The 14,942-nt window shown below is 43.4% G+C and overlaps 1 protein-coding gene across 10 annotated transcripts; it reads left to right on the top strand.

Annotated features, from left to right (window-relative positions):
* The first annotated feature begins 247 nt into the window (after nucleotides 1-247).
* Nucleotides 248-14,395, top strand: zmynd8 (zinc finger, MYND-type containing 8). 10 transcript variants are annotated; one of them, XM_070958645.1, is made up of 21 exons: nucleotides 248-360; nucleotides 4,656-4,723; nucleotides 4,920-5,071; nucleotides 6,885-7,106; nucleotides 7,317-7,430; nucleotides 7,864-7,929; nucleotides 8,136-8,228; nucleotides 8,321-8,408; nucleotides 8,586-8,641; nucleotides 8,756-8,833; nucleotides 8,954-9,069; nucleotides 9,152-9,663; nucleotides 9,741-9,875; nucleotides 10,014-10,169; nucleotides 10,361-10,909; nucleotides 11,028-11,537; nucleotides 11,776-11,972; nucleotides 12,864-12,944; nucleotides 13,056-13,134; nucleotides 13,242-13,481; nucleotides 13,679-14,395. In XM_070958645.1, the coding sequence occupies exons 1-21, from the start codon at nucleotides 347-349 to the stop codon at nucleotides 13,852-13,854; spliced, it is 3,702 nt and encodes a 1,233-aa protein (XP_070814746.1). In that variant the 5' UTR covers nucleotides 248-346; the 3' UTR covers nucleotides 13,855-14,395. The 10 variants fall into 10 exon arrangements, with proteins under 10 accessions (XP_070814746.1, XP_070814747.1, XP_070814752.1 ...); XM_070958646.1 differs by having other exon boundaries at nucleotides 9,152-9,651; XM_070958651.1 differs by having other exon boundaries at nucleotides 6,963-7,106; nucleotides 9,152-9,651.
* Nucleotides 14,396-14,942: the final 547 nt, after the last annotated feature.

Consider the following 14,942-nt stretch of genomic DNA (forward strand, 5'->3'; position numbering starts at 1 on the left):
TTTGCAGCAAGTCTATGCAACAACAGCAGCTGTATGCAGTTTTCTTTTTGGCTGATAGGTGTTCAGTGGCTGGTTATTTTAATCTGGGCCTAGCTCCTCTTGCTCCAAGTACTGCGTTTCAGCTTGCCTGTGCTCAACAAAAGACAAGCAGCCAGGAAATGCACTGGCCAATCAGCAGCTGCCTTACATTATGCCAGCATGCGTGGCCAGTCTCAGTGTGCCTTATATCAGAGCAGTGAGTCGGACAGCTTGGAGAGCCGTGCCTGTGCTCTGAGCAGGGTGAGGGCTGACAGGGCTGTCCTCCATGTTTTAATAAGCATTGACATATCACACAGAGTTTTTAGCCATGCATCCACAGAGGTAAGCCTTATTTTCATTTTTTCACATATACTACTCTACTGACAAGGCACCAGCCACTGTGTGTGATCCATGCCTGAGTAATAATACAGGTTTGTCTGACAAACTGGGGGAGGGGGAAGAGTATTTGTCACCCCATAGCATAGGAGTGGAGCTTGGAAGGAGAGCATAGCATGTACAGGACAACAGACTGCCTCTGCTAGCTGGGTGGCTGTCTGGACACATACAATAGGGGGCCACTGGTCAAGTGTAAGGTCATTGTATATTCATGGTACCCTGTCTGAGAAAACCTGCTTTCTTTTATCATAATCAAACGAGGATTGAGTTTTTGTGGCTGCCCCTGGCCTGTGCTGTCAAGTTCGCAGGCCTGGCGAGGGATCCAGGCAGGATGGGAGAGACAGGGAGCACTGCAGAGGGGAGTCCTCAGAGGAATTAACAGATGGTAAACTGACAGCACAGCAAGTTTAATTTAGGCCTCAAACTGGCATGAGAGTAAGACAGCAGGGCACCGGTGTTAATTGTTTGCCAGGGTAACGTGGCAATGAAGAACAGACTGTAAATTGTCTAGTTGCCTAATTTTTGTACACTTCACCCAAAACCCCTGTTCACCTCACCATTATACCCATTTTTACTGGGTGAATAAAAAACATGCTTTTCACAGGCCTAATCCTGTAAGCTGCTCACCAGTTTTCTAAAATACCAATTATCTACGGACTAAATATGCCGTAGCAGCTTATATATCACAGGGTTGGAGGAACTGCCAGAGCCTAATGGTGAGCACTGCCTCCCAGTGTTGTTCTCTGCTGCCGAGTGTCAGCCATTTTAGAGAGCTTCCCCTTTCTGTCCCTCTGCTCCAAGCACACTGAGTATTTGTATGTAAGAGAGAAGGAAGGGAGAAGGGAAGGACTTCCTCTGAAAAGGCTCTGCACAGAAACCTCATCTCATCCACACAGGCTTGAAAACCTGTTTTTGAAGTCGACCAGGTTAGACTGAATTCTGTTTATATGTCATGTCGTTGGTGTTGGTTTTCTGTGTGCATGAGTCAGATTTTAAAAATGCCTGAATTCATTTATTGATTGTATCTGTTTCTGCCAGTTAATCAATATTGTTATTTTAGTCTTGGACATTAAATGTAATCCAGGTGGAATCTGTGAGTTGTTTTGTCATTATTAGTGCATGATGTCTGATAAAGGCTCTGTTTCAGATATAACCAGGGGAGCTGTGGCCTGGATATAATGGCCCACATAATGTTGCTTGACCAGGGTCATGCAAACCACCCCTCCCCAGTGTTTTGTGAATGGTACTTGGTAATTCGTCTAATCCCTTCAGTCTACTATGGTGTGAGGATTGGTGGAGGCACACTTACATCTGCATTACACTGACACGCACAGCCTATTGAGGTTGGAGTCTGTCTTTAAAATATCCACCAGCTGACCTTGTTGGACCTGTGTAGATGATGTCGCTGGCCTTGACATTTTGCCCTGGATGTGTTTGTCTTCTGAAGGGTGATTTATGCTTGTGTTGCCCTGTATATTTCCCACTGTGTTTTCAATGTGTGCATCGTCTGTATTCATGATTTGAAGTTCCAGTGTCGATTAAATGAAATGCATATATTCTCCAGGCACATATTGATTATGAGACAGTATACGCAGAAGAAGCATGGGAGGGGGGGAGGGGGTATGCATTCTCTGCTGTCTGAGAGGCCTGTGACATTTTCAGTCCCGTCTTTGTGTCCAGCATTAGGGCCCGTGCTGCATATCAACATGCTGGGGCAGATAATGAGCCGCATGTGGTCCTTCACAGCAGATTTGACTGGTGCCTTGTGTACATGCTGTGTGTGCGGTGCGTTGTCAGAGAGAGCGAGAGAGGGAGAGAACGAGAGAGCGAGAGAGAAAGAGAGAGATAGAGAGAGAGTGTTCAAAATGGATGCCATACATATACACTGTCTGAGAGCACAGCGAGGGAGGAAATCTGATCCTTTCCCTGTCAAGCCCGCAGAGCTGCATCTTACATGTCTGATAAAAGGCACACGGCCAGTATGTGTCTGCATGGGGTTTAAAGGGAGTGAGGGACTTGGTTTTCAGGAGGTTTTCAGCTACAGTGAGGAGCAGTCCTCTCTGCATTGCAGCACTGTGGCTGAGGAGAGCGGGGAGAAGAGAGCCTGTGTGGCACACCGAGCTGAGCACCCAATCAGGCACCTCCGTGTGGTGCTCAAGCCAATCGGCAGCCTGCAGCCGAGGTTAAAGATTGACAATTGCAGGAGAGAGCAGCAGGGAGAGAAGGCCTTCTGGGAAACCTGGACCCATCTTTTCCCTCATCCCCCAACGCCCTCAATAATTGAAAAAGATTAAAGAATAGGCTGAAGAATCTGTATATGAGAAAAGAAAAAGGTATGCTGTTGATTTCCTACATTGAAGCATGGATGTTATGGCAGTGGTGGGTGTGGAAAGGGTTGTATCAGTAGGTTACAAGAGGTTGTGTCGTGTGATCTGTGGTCTTTGCTTTAAAATGTTTTTGTCAGGATGGGCAGCATTGATTTTCCTCCTTGTGCCTGTCCATGTCTTTCTCTTTGTCTGATGTTGCTGTATTCCCTGCCCTGGACAGGACAGCATGTTGCTGGGATTGATTGTCTGAGGGTGTCCAGACAGGCTAGATGAGGAGGCCAGTAAAGCCATTTCACTGCACTCCTGTCTGTCTCTGCAGATGTGCTCTGCTCCTGTCTGTCATTTCATCCTTCTGTAGTGATGGAGGAGGAGGAGGAGGGAAGGAGGTTTGGTGAACAAGATTGTAGACATGGAAGCAGTATTTTTCGTTTACAACGATTGCCTGTGTATATTTCACACAAAACAGTCAAAGGGTGCTTTCCTCAAGAGTAAGTGAAATAAAAACTGGTAAAATTGAAGCCATCTGAACAGTGAGGCTGATGCATCTACTGTGGCGTCAGAGAAAATGGCAACAATAATAGGATCGAGAAGAGGGCACCTGCAAACCAAGGTGAATCATCTTGAACTGAAACTGAGAAAAAACCTGTTGGCTAGATTTGAAAAGAAGGTGGTTCACAGCAAATTGTGGCTTGCATTTCAAGGAAGCAGAACCGGATCTGCTGTGATTATGCAATCATTATGATGTGCTGTCTGTTATCAGGTCACTTGATCAATGAATATTTTGTGGATGATTTGAAATGGCAGGCAAGTCTTTACCTGCTTTTCACTTGTTGGATATCAGAAGGTTCAGACACCGCAAATTCTGCTGCTCTGTGTTTTCATGTTTACTATTTATAGACCTGTGGTCAGTGGAGAAAGGTGCTAGCTATTTATAATTGAAGAATGGCCACGCACAACTGCTTTTGCTCCATTATTGGTTAACTTTTGCTTTCACTCAGGTTCAAGTATTTTTAAGATTTAGAAGATGTCTGACAGAGTCATCAAGTTGTGGTCCAGTAGTACTTTTGAGTGAAACGTTTTTTGACATGTATCTTTAAGTTGTTGATGGATGGTTTGAGTGATGTAATTACTGTATTATTAGTATTTTCAGTAATGGTGTGTGTTGAAAGTTGCAGATCATTTTTATTAAGTCTATATCCTACCTGTATTTGTATCATAGACAATGTATCTGCCATGTTGCAATGCCGTGCTGCATTGGTTTATGTTGTAATAATTGTCTTGACGTATTCATTGAGCACACCGTGCTGGTAGAATCAGGATTAATTCATTAACATCATTTTTCAGCGTTTTACCATCCCAGACAAGAGAAAATCTTGATGACTGATTGGTGAAAAACAGGCAAAATTTAGCAACATGTTACTGCTGATAACTAATAATAATTTACTGGTGAAATCACTCTAAGCCTTTGCTAGAGGTAGCAGTTTGAAGATGGGTTTTGATATGAATTTTTACAGAAGATTTATGATGCTTCTTTTCCCACCTGAGCACGTTAGACTGATTAGACCTTACCTTATATTGATGTCAAGAGGCAAAATTGACCTTTCTTAAAGGAAAGTGTGAAGAGGTAGGAGAGTCTGATAGCAAACTTCTGCAGGAATGTATCACAGCGTCAGCACTGAAAATCTGGCCAGTTACATTTCCACTTATTTAGCATACAACTGGCGGCCACTGATAATCTAAATAGTTGGATTTATGTTGACACTTTGTGTCAGAACCAGCTATGCCTCTAAAGAACAAATTCTGTCATATCTTTTTTGACTTAATGATAATAGCATAAATAATAGATGTGAGAAATGTTCAGCTGTCGGTTACGTTTGACTGGAAAACCTTTGACGATGCTCTTTTCTACATCAGTGTGACAGAGGACGAGGGAAAAACTGAGATCACAGCAGGAGGAATGGAGATCTCAACACGGTCCAAAGGTGAGAATATACTGCACAAGTTTGTTTCCAGATAGGATGTCAGACCTTAATATTGTGTATTAGGTATATTATTATATATCTTACCATGTTCACTGGCTTCAACTGACTGTGGAGGAAAACTGTGCTTTAATGCTGCTTTAAGGAAACCATCAGTGCCCCCTTCCTGGTTTGTGTAATCTTTGACCTTTGTCTGCAGTTTCAGACACAGGCTCAACAGAGCGGATGTCTCAAAAACGAAAGATGCCGAGTCCCTCTCACTCATCCAACGGTCACTCGTCTGCTGAAACTTCACCCTGCCCAATGAAAAAGAAGAAGAAACCAGGTGCTCTTAGCAGCAGCAAAGACCAGGTAACAATGACCAAGAAACAGCACTTAGACCTTCTGTCTCTCCCCCGTTCATGCCTGGTATTAGAGTGCAATCTATTGGACATTTTATCTGAATAAGGAGTAATGCACGTTAATGCAAAGGGCAAATGCGTCCAGATTGGAATATCATCGTTCTCTGGCTCAACACCATAAAACATAGGTTTGAATTCAGAGAGTGAGCATGCGAGAAGGCTGAAAAAGACGCATCTCTGGTTGACTGATTGTATGTCTACTGTGTGCCATGACAGCGCCAGAAAATGTGTTATTCAACAGAACTGCTTGAAAAATGAAAGTAATAGGGGTGAGAAATTAATGCTATACAGTAAGAAATAACTGTGTGCAACGATGTGCGTAGCAGTCGTCTGTGCCGCTGATTTGCTGTTAACAAGCCATATGATGTATCTGGTAAGAGAGTGGCCTGCACAACGGTACTGAAACACATCAGGACAAACTGACGCAACGTTTTTTATACAAAGAGAGGAATAACTTTATGTATTTTCCAAACATTTTTTCTGTTTTCCTGCATATATTTGTTTTGAGGTTCATTAAGAATTTGTAGAAATCACAAAACATCAATAACACAAATATCAGTCTGTATTGTATGTGGGTGCATGTAGAGCTCGTGCACAGTGTCAGTCAAAATATGCATCTGTTTCAGATACTATGAGAGACACTTTGGATGACACAGTGTTTTTTTGTGGTTGGTTGTGATCAGTAATACAAATTCTTTTCATTTAATTCATTGAAAAAAGTGAGATGTTGTGTATGCGGACTTTCCTAAATGAGTTTCTTTCGCCCTTACCTTTGACCAGTACTCTTACAGTTTGCTCTGGGGTTGGGGCAGTGATGTTGTGTCCTGCTGTACCTCATTGCTAAACTTATTGCATTAGTGGATTATTCCTTGAAGTTCTGAGCAGTTACAAAGTTCAGACTTATGTAAGATTGACATTTGAGAAACAGAACATGTTTTTGTGTACCTGAAATCTGTGATACACTGTTTAATTCCAGCTGTCTGCCATAAGTTTGATTCAAGTGTGATGTGTAATCTAAATATTTTGAAAGTATCACTATATATCAGGAGTTACCCTGTGAGTCTACTCCATTAAGATCTGAAGTCTTTCAGAATCAGACTATAGACTATTGAGGTATATGTCACTGTGTTTTACAGTGTTATGTTTAGGACTGTCGCCATTGCCTTGTGAGTAAACATCACTGATGTACACTTAACATGAGTAATTGTTCAGTCTCATGGGATACTGCTGATAACAACAATTTTAAGAAGTGCTTGTGTCTTTACTTAACATTGGCCCTTCTGTTGCTTTATACTCTACTGAGTTCTGAGAAACTCTATCTGTGCACCCCTAATTTTAATAAAAACTCTGCGTAATCTGAGAAAGCAATATGATTATTTGTGGCCAGTCAAGTTTTTTGTGTGCATGCTTTGCCTTTGTCCTCAAAGCAGTTCACAAATGCAGAGTCGGTACATGATTGCTTGTAGCATACACATGGCACATCAGGTTGACCTCTGTAAATGATAAGTAGTCACTGCAACTCTGTGAGGTTTTGTCAGTTTAATCAAAGCTGTCCATACGGTCGAGCAAGTCACGTGACTTCAAATGAATGTCCAGACCAGGCAGTTCGTGTGTAACTCTTGTTCTTATCAGGACTCACAGAAGGCTGTGTTTTTGACTTTGGTGTGACTTTTGTTGATGCTATGCATGTCTACTTGGCTTCTCTAATCTCTGGCCTGATTTTGACCTCCCCCAACTTTGTGTTTCTTTTGCCTGCATTCCAGTCAGAACTAAGACATGGTCCCTTTTACTATGTGAAGCAGCCAGCACTCACCACAGACCCTGTTGATGTTGTACCACAGGACGGCAGGAATGACTTCTACTGCTGGCTGTGCCACCGCGAGGGCCAGGTGCTCTGCTGTGAGCTCTGCCCCAGGGTGTACCACGCCAAGTGCCTCAAACTACCAGCAGAGCCCGAGGGCGACTGGTTCTGTCCAGAGTGTGAGGTACTCACCCAGGAATGTGTGTAGTGTTTGGGTGTTGTAAGCCATATTTCAAAGGCTGTAGTCAAAACAAGTAGAAGTATTTTTTAATTATAGAGGATGTCTCAGTAAGTTTCAATGTAAGTCATAGAAACATGTAGAGCCTGCATATATTCTGTGCAAGTATGGGACGAGTAAAAAGTTTTCAACTACTTTCCTCTTGATGTCTTCCAGAAAATAACAGTTGCTGAGTGTATAGAGACTCAGAGCAAAGCCATGATGATGCTAACCATAGACCAGCTGTCTTACCTACTAAAGTTTGCCCTTCAGAAGATGAAACAGCCAGGTGTAAGTATTCTGGTCCCTCTGTCTCTCCAGAGGTTTCATGCTAACAAACTGATTCTATCATGTTGATGCAGACAGTCTGATTACAGATGCGGTACTCTGTCTGTTATTTTAATTTCACTTGGATATTGGCATGTATTCTTTTCTGGCCAGTCTTAATTTTTAGATTGCTTAAGCAGCCAAAAGACACGCTTTTTTCTGGTCATCATATTTCCAACAGTCGTGTCAGATGTCAAGATCTGCACCTTGAAGTACTACTTTTCCACATATCAGTCCAGCATGATATATTATTGATTTGCATGTGCAAATTATTTCTAATAACAGAACTAACAATCATAGTCATTGTACTATAATGGGCCTGTCATGGCTGGAAACCATGAAGGTGAACATGCTAGCTGGTGGTGAGGATACAGCTGCCCCTCTCACTCTCTTTCAGGATCATCCCCGCTTGTCATCTCGCTCCCCCCATGCAGCTTCCACGCAGAGAAAGACTTTTAATTGGGTAATCAATTGCACCACTAACAAGACCCCGTCATGATTTCTTCCTCCACTGGTTTTCCTCCTTTTGTTTGAAGCGGCTTTTAGAGTTTTTAGTAGTAGCATGGTGGTAGCATGTTCTTGTGCGGTAGAGAGGAAGGTTATGCAGAACGTTTGGCCCTTGAGTTTTTCTGCCTTCATTTTTTTTTTCCTGTCTTCTCAATTTCATAGACTGAACCCTTCCAGAAACCTGTCTCTCTTGAACAGCATCCAGATTATGCAGAGTACATTTTTCACCCTATGGATCTTTGCACACTGGAGAAGGTAAACCACAAGCTGTCACATATTTTTCTTTGAAAATATGAATGTAGAACTGTTAGAAAAGCTTTAAATTGTTCAATCTTTCCTTTTTGCAGAATATTAAAAAGAAAATGTATGGCTGCACAGAGGCCTTCTTGGCAGATGCAAAATGGATTTTGCACAACTGTATTATATATAATGGAGGTATGATTCATGAAGCAAGGCTGGGCAATAAGGATTAACCGATCACTGTGCTAAATTAGAATGTATATGTATATAATATCATGAAATAGATCCAGTGATGTTCATTGCAATGGTACACCGTTGATTGTCAGACGTTGAGCAACTTATTTTGCTAATTACAGTTTTACCCTCTTTCAGGCAATCACAAACTCACAGCAACTGCTAAAGTGATAGTAAAAATCTGTGAGCATGAGGTGGGTATGTGGTTTGGGTTCAAACATTTTGTATGTCTGATCTTTTGATTGATTTAGAGATGTGACAGCATCACGTAACTTATTTTCGTATGTTCTTTGATTGTTTCATTGCAGATGAACGAGATTGAAGTGTGTCCTGAGTGTTATCTGTCTGCTTGCCAAAAGAGAGACAACTGGTTCTGTGAGCCTTGTGTAAGCTAGTTGAGTAACTTGGAAGTTTCTGTTGCTGATTCCACCAGATTGTTTACTCATTCAATCATAAATCACTGGAAAACCTCCACTTAGTTCCAGTGTTTTACTGTATGTCTGCAGAGTAACCCGCACCCTCTAGTGTGGGCCAAACTGAAAGGATTTCCATTCTGGCCTGCTAAAGCTCTGCGGGACAAAGATGGACAAGTGGATGCTCGCTTTTTTGGTCAGCATGACAGGTATTATCCCTTTGTGCTTCCCTTACTTGGACCACGAGGTACATGTCATTGTTCACTGACGATGTGAATCTTTATCCTTCAGGGCTTGGGTTCCTTTAAACAACTGCTACCTCATGTCAAAAGAGATTCCATTCTCTGTGAAGAAGACCAAAAGCATCTTCAACAGTGCCATGCAAGAGATGGAGGTCTATGTGGAGAACATGAGGAAAAAGTTTGGAGTCTTTAACTACGCCCCCTTTAGGACACCTTATACTCCTGACAACAACTTCCAGATGCTGCTGGATCCCTCCAACCCTTCATCCACCCCGGTCAAATCTGAGAAACAGGAGAAGATAAAGCTGAGCTTTGACATGACGGCATCACCTAAGATCCCTCTGGCAAGGACCATGTTGTCTGGAGCTGGGATGGGAGGGAGCACAGCGGGTCGGCGGCTCCATGTCAGTGACATGCCTCGCTCCCCCATGAGCACCAACTCCTCTGTCCATACTGGTTCGGATGGGGAACAAGAGACGGGAGACAAGTCCCAGACAAAAGCTCCAAACAACCAGTACAATGCGGGAGAAGAGTCCACGGACTGTACAGGTATTTCACCAGGTGCATTTTAGTGTAGCAACAAGTTCTTTGTGTCTGAAGGGAGGAGACTTCATTTAACAATAAATATGTCTGAACAGCATCACCTGCCCATCCTCGACCTGGTCCTGCAGGCAGTTCTTTGGACAGCCCTAAACCATTCCACTCTCAAGCTGGTGGCATACCCAAGCAGGAGAAGACACCACCGACAGGAAGCATTCTGAACCTCAACCTAGGTGAATCTTTTATGCCAATTATACCTGAAGGTCTTTGACAACATGTTGAGTCTCTGTGAGCAAATACTGGTTGCCATTGGACATGATTCTGTCTCTTGTGTAGATGTTGCTGTTTGATGTTACGTTGTATTGTTTCAGATCGGAGTAAAGCAGAAATGGACCTAAAGGAGCTGAGTGAAACGGTTCAGCAGAAACAAGGAGCCACACCAGTCCTCACCTCCCCAAAAAGACAGATCAAGAGCCGCTTCCAGCTCAACTTGGACAAAACCATTGAGAGTTGCAAGGCACAGCTGGGTCAGTAGAGTTCTTCCCCCAGAAAAAAAAAACATTTCTGAAGTATTAATGTTGTTTCTGTGCTTAATGGTTTGGGAGGAGTATGTATACTGTCACACCCTGTGTTGTGCTGTGGTATTGAACAATTTTGATCCAGTTACTTCCTTACTTGTGCATCTGTGTGCTATCCCTCCTATTCTTGTGTTTTGCAGGCATAGATGAGATCTCTGTTGATGTGTATAAAGGTGTTGAACACAGTGACTCAGAAGACTCTGATAAATCTGACTCCAGTGACAGTGAGTATGCCAGTGATGAGGAGCAAAAGACCAAGGATGGTCAGGAGGTCGCACCCAATGATGAAGCCCAGAGGGAGCCAACCAAAAGTAAGGCTAAAGACCTACCTTCCCCGAGCCAAGATAAGGAGGGTAAAGCTGATACGCTGGTGGCATCTGAGTCTGCGGCAGGTGACGCCACCGCAGCAGGTGATGCCACTGTAACAGCATCAGATGCTCCGACTAAAGAGAAAATAAGCAAAGATTCAGAAAAAGACAGCCCAGAGAAGACAAAAGCACCTCCAGCATCACCTGGTCCCAGAGAGAAAGCTCAGGTGAAGGAGGAAGCAAAGCAGTCTGTGCCAGTGGAGGACTCGGACTCTGAGAGAGAGCTGGTTATTGACCTTGGAGAGGAACAGGGAGGCAAGGACAGGAAGAGGAGCAGGAAAGACAACAGTATTAAAGAGTCATCTGCTAGTAAACCTGAAGGTGAGGGTTGTACTTTTCTCTCATCACACTCAAAACACACTGAAAGTAATGTCACTGATGGGAACATCAGTTTTGTACAGGCAGAACTGGTAAATAATGTAGATGTGTTCCCTTGTAGGTAAAGCCCTGACCCCATCGACACTCCCGTCTCAAAACAGTGCCGCTCCTTCCACGCCCTCCAGTGTTTCCACGCAGTCCCCTATGGCCATTCCTGTCACCATGGTCTCCTTCACCACTCCCTCTCCTGCAACCATAAGCCTTACAACCATGTCCAGTGCTACCACAACACCTCCCTCTTCCTCCTCCTCAGCCTCCACCACACCAACGTTGAAGAAACAGCGCCCTCTGCTTCCCAGAGAGACAGTGCCGGTGGTACAGAGAGCCGTGGTGTGGAATCCCACTGCCAAGTTTCAGACCTCCTCCCAGAAGTGGCACATGCAGAAGGTGCAGCGTCAGCAACAGAACCAGCAGCCTGTGGCGACCACACAGATGCAGGCGTCATCTCCCCGGCAAGGCCAGGCTCAAGTGCAGACACAGGCCACTGGGAACGGCTCGACAGCGGTATCCTCATCTTCAGCACAGCAGTCTTCACAAAGCACACGCTATCAGACCAGACAGGCTGTTAAAGGTAGACAACATGACAGGATTCAAGTATGACTTTACACAGTGTGTGGGCCAGTATACATCAAAATTCCTTGTACTAGTGGTTAGAAAAAGATTTTTAATATCCACGGTACTGTATATACATTTTACTTGTATGTTGGAATATTACAATTTACCCTATGCAGCAACACATACGCACGCTAAACATTTCAGCAGCAGTTGGTCCATAATGATGTTTCTGATTGATAGTGTCTTAATTCTAGCTATTCAACAAAAAGACACTCCACTGGGCACATCCACGTCGGCTGTCACACTGGTATCCAGCAGTCCAGCTTCTGTTGCCATAATGGCAGCATCAAGTTTGGGCCCAGCTGCTACATCTTCACCAGTGGCAACAGACCTGTATATTCCCACTGCCTCAGCGGACGTGGCTGCAGACATTGCCAAGTACACAAACAAAGTTAGTAGTTTTTCCGTTTGCATTTGCTTTCTGAGGTGCCAAACCTGCTGGACTTTAGCACTGACTGGTCATTCTCTGGTTAAATAACCTTGATGAAAAGCCCCTTTCACTCATGCAGACCATCTCTGAAATGTTCTGGAGCATTTCCTGCATGGATTCGTGTGCGAATGTGAGCAAGGATTGATATTCAGGGAAATTCTGTATTTCCTTCTCAAAACCGAGTTACACTTCAGGGGAAGTGTCGGTGCGGCTGTGTTGAGAATGAAAACAGTAACATTGCAGGGACAGGCACGCAGGGTGATGTCTGTCTGATGGAAGATGCTTCCATGTGGAGCGAGCAAAGCAAAACAAAGGCTCTACTGATGAGATATTTGAATCTGTGACTTGTTTACGTCTAGTACATCATGAAAAAACATGACCTGTCTCGCAAACTTGTAAAATATTAGACATGTTGCAAAAGCACCAGATAAATAGCTCCTTGTCAGCTGTGATCCTGAAAATAATACGACACATCTTCTGCGGTACATCCTGTACATCCCATCTTGTTCTTCCTCTATTGAGTTACATGGCGGTTGACGACCGCCATATTACAACCATCTGCTGAACTTTCCCTTGCCCCATGTATTCCAACATTGCAATGGCCTGTGTGAAAAGGTGCAAGATGGATATGTTCCCAAATGTAGCTGCATGTGTGAATAGGGAAAATGACTAGTGGTGCCTGAAAGGTTATCCCAGTAATTTAGCAGGAAAATGTGTGAAAGAGGCTTAACATGCTGAGATACAGTAGATGTCAGTTCCCGGTGCCTCTCAAACTACATGTTTTTGGCTGCTACATAAAATGTGACTCAAAGACGATAAGACATCAGAATATTATGGTCCACTGTTTTTCAGATAATGGATGCCATCAAAGGTACAATGACTGAAATCTACAATGACCTTTCTAAGAGTACTTCAGGGAATACAATAGCAGAGGTAAGTGTTTGCTCTTTGCCCCTTTGATGCTGAGTGATATTCAGATCATAACAGTGGCTTTGCATGTGGCCCTTTACTGGCCCCTAACATGCCCGTTGGTTTCTAATCCAGATCAGACGACTGAGAATTGAAATAGAAAAATTACAGTGGCTGCATCAACAAGAGCTGTCAGAAATGAAGCACAATCTTGGTGAGAACGTAATTGATCAGCAGCATACTACGCATGTCGTCCTCTTTCCCCACAGCTGTGTAAGGAGGTTTGCTTGTGTTTGATTGTGTTCGCATACTCCAATGTAGAGCTTACAATGGCAGAGATGAGGCAAAGCCTGGAACAGGAGAGAGAGAGGTTGGTGACTGAGGTGAAGAAGCAGATGGAGCTGGAGAAGCAGCAAGCAGTGGACGAGACGAAGAAGAAACAGTGGTGTGCTAACTGCAGGAAAGAGGCCATTTTCTACTGCTGCTGGAACACCAGCTACTGCGATTACCCCTGTCAGCAAGCCCACTGGCCAGAACATATGAAGTCTTGCACTCAGTCAGGTAACAGCACGCGCCAGCATCACCATGCTGTTGATGACATTCACACAAACAAGGACTGTTGTGATTGTTGTTGTTTTCTTCCTCATGACCGTTCGTAACCCTCTCCAGTCCTTTGCTTGCCTGCATGATCACCAGCCCCGTGACTCCTGACGTTTTCATAGATGTAATGTATTTCTTCACCTGTGTTTTATTTGTAGCCACAGCACCACAGCAAGAACCTGAAGCTGAGTCCACAGCAGATCCTCCAAACAAAGGTTTAGGGCAGACTAGCAGTGGCCCAAACTCTCTTAGAGACGTGCCGGTCTCTGCGCCACCAGACAAAGACTGTGACACGGAGAAGAGCACTGACAATGTCGCTGTCACTTTGTCCTAACTGAGATAACCATACTTGAAAATGTAAATGTATATTTGTGTTTTTTTTTCATTACAAGGATATGTCTATGTAAATTGTTCTGTTCAAGCAGCTGTTAAGGGAACAATCGAAATTGTTTTTATTCATATATTTTTGTTGGCCTTTCAAGGCTCACATACTGCCCCCCAGTGCACAGGGGTCGTTCAAACATTTTCAGCGTAGAAACCAGATTGACGGAGGACAGTAACCACTAGAGGGGGCAGTTTAAACAATGTATACAGCATATTCATGCAGTCCTTTGCGGTCTATAGAGAGCTGTCAGTATAAAGATCTTAAGAGCATGCCCGCGTGTCACAAAACATGCACATAGTTTAAAGGACAACAGTTGAACACTGCAAAAATGTAACCCATGTTAATGGACCACCCCAGCTTTAGTTTAGAAGACTGTTGACAGAAATGTCTGTAAATTACTTCTTTTGTATTCTATGTTAATTTATTTGTTATTCTAATGTTGCCTGCTGTACACTGTAAAGGAAATAACAAATACAAACATTTTAAACAAGCTGTTTCTATGGTTACGCTGTGATCCAATTGGTTATGAAGCAGTTAGCAGTCAATTAGAGAACTTGATATGCAAAATTCAAGCTCAGATAATACACACAAACAGTACCATCTAAAGTTGTATCTCAAAGATGTTTCAGAGGAACTTGTTAGTGTGTTGAATTGGTTTTGGTGTATGTAAATTTTATAAGGCTGTTTTGCCAGCCCCACACTGACTATTTTGAACAGGTGTGGCATTTTTTAATAATTCAGGACTCTGTCCATCAGAGGATCTGAAGGACAGGTTTATATGGACAATAGATACAGACTTATGAGCCAACTGCAACAAATATTCCTGTTTAGCTCAAGGTTGTGACCAATAAAGAAAAATCACAAACTTTTCAATTTGTAAATCTTGATAGTTGCTATTTTAGGGTGGTGTGGTCAAAGCTTTCAATTAAACTAAAAACAGCTGTGTATCTGTATACACTCTTAATTTGTAACGTTACGATGAACAACCTCAGCAGCATTATTTCCTCTGCCTGCTCAGTTCCCCTCCAGACCGCTGG

This window comes from Chaetodon trifascialis, chromosome 3, assembly GCF_039877785.1.
Source record: "Chaetodon trifascialis isolate fChaTrf1 chromosome 3, fChaTrf1.hap1, whole genome shotgun sequence".
NCBI classification, from domain to species: domain Eukaryota; kingdom Metazoa; phylum Chordata; class Actinopteri; order Chaetodontiformes; family Chaetodontidae; genus Chaetodon; species Chaetodon trifascialis.

What these genes read in the sequence shown, in the direction of transcription:
- zmynd8 (XM_070958645.1), top strand. An exon ending in TAAAAATCTGTGAGCATGAG is followed by an intron (nt 8,642 to 8,755) that starts GTGGGTATGTGG and finishes GTTTCATTGCAG; the next exon opens with ATGAACGAGATTGAAGTGTG. An exon ending in TTGCCAAGTACACAAACAAA is followed by an intron (nt 11,973 to 12,863) that starts GTTAGTAGTTTT and finishes ACTGTTTTTCAG; the next exon opens with ATAATGGATGCCATCAAAGG.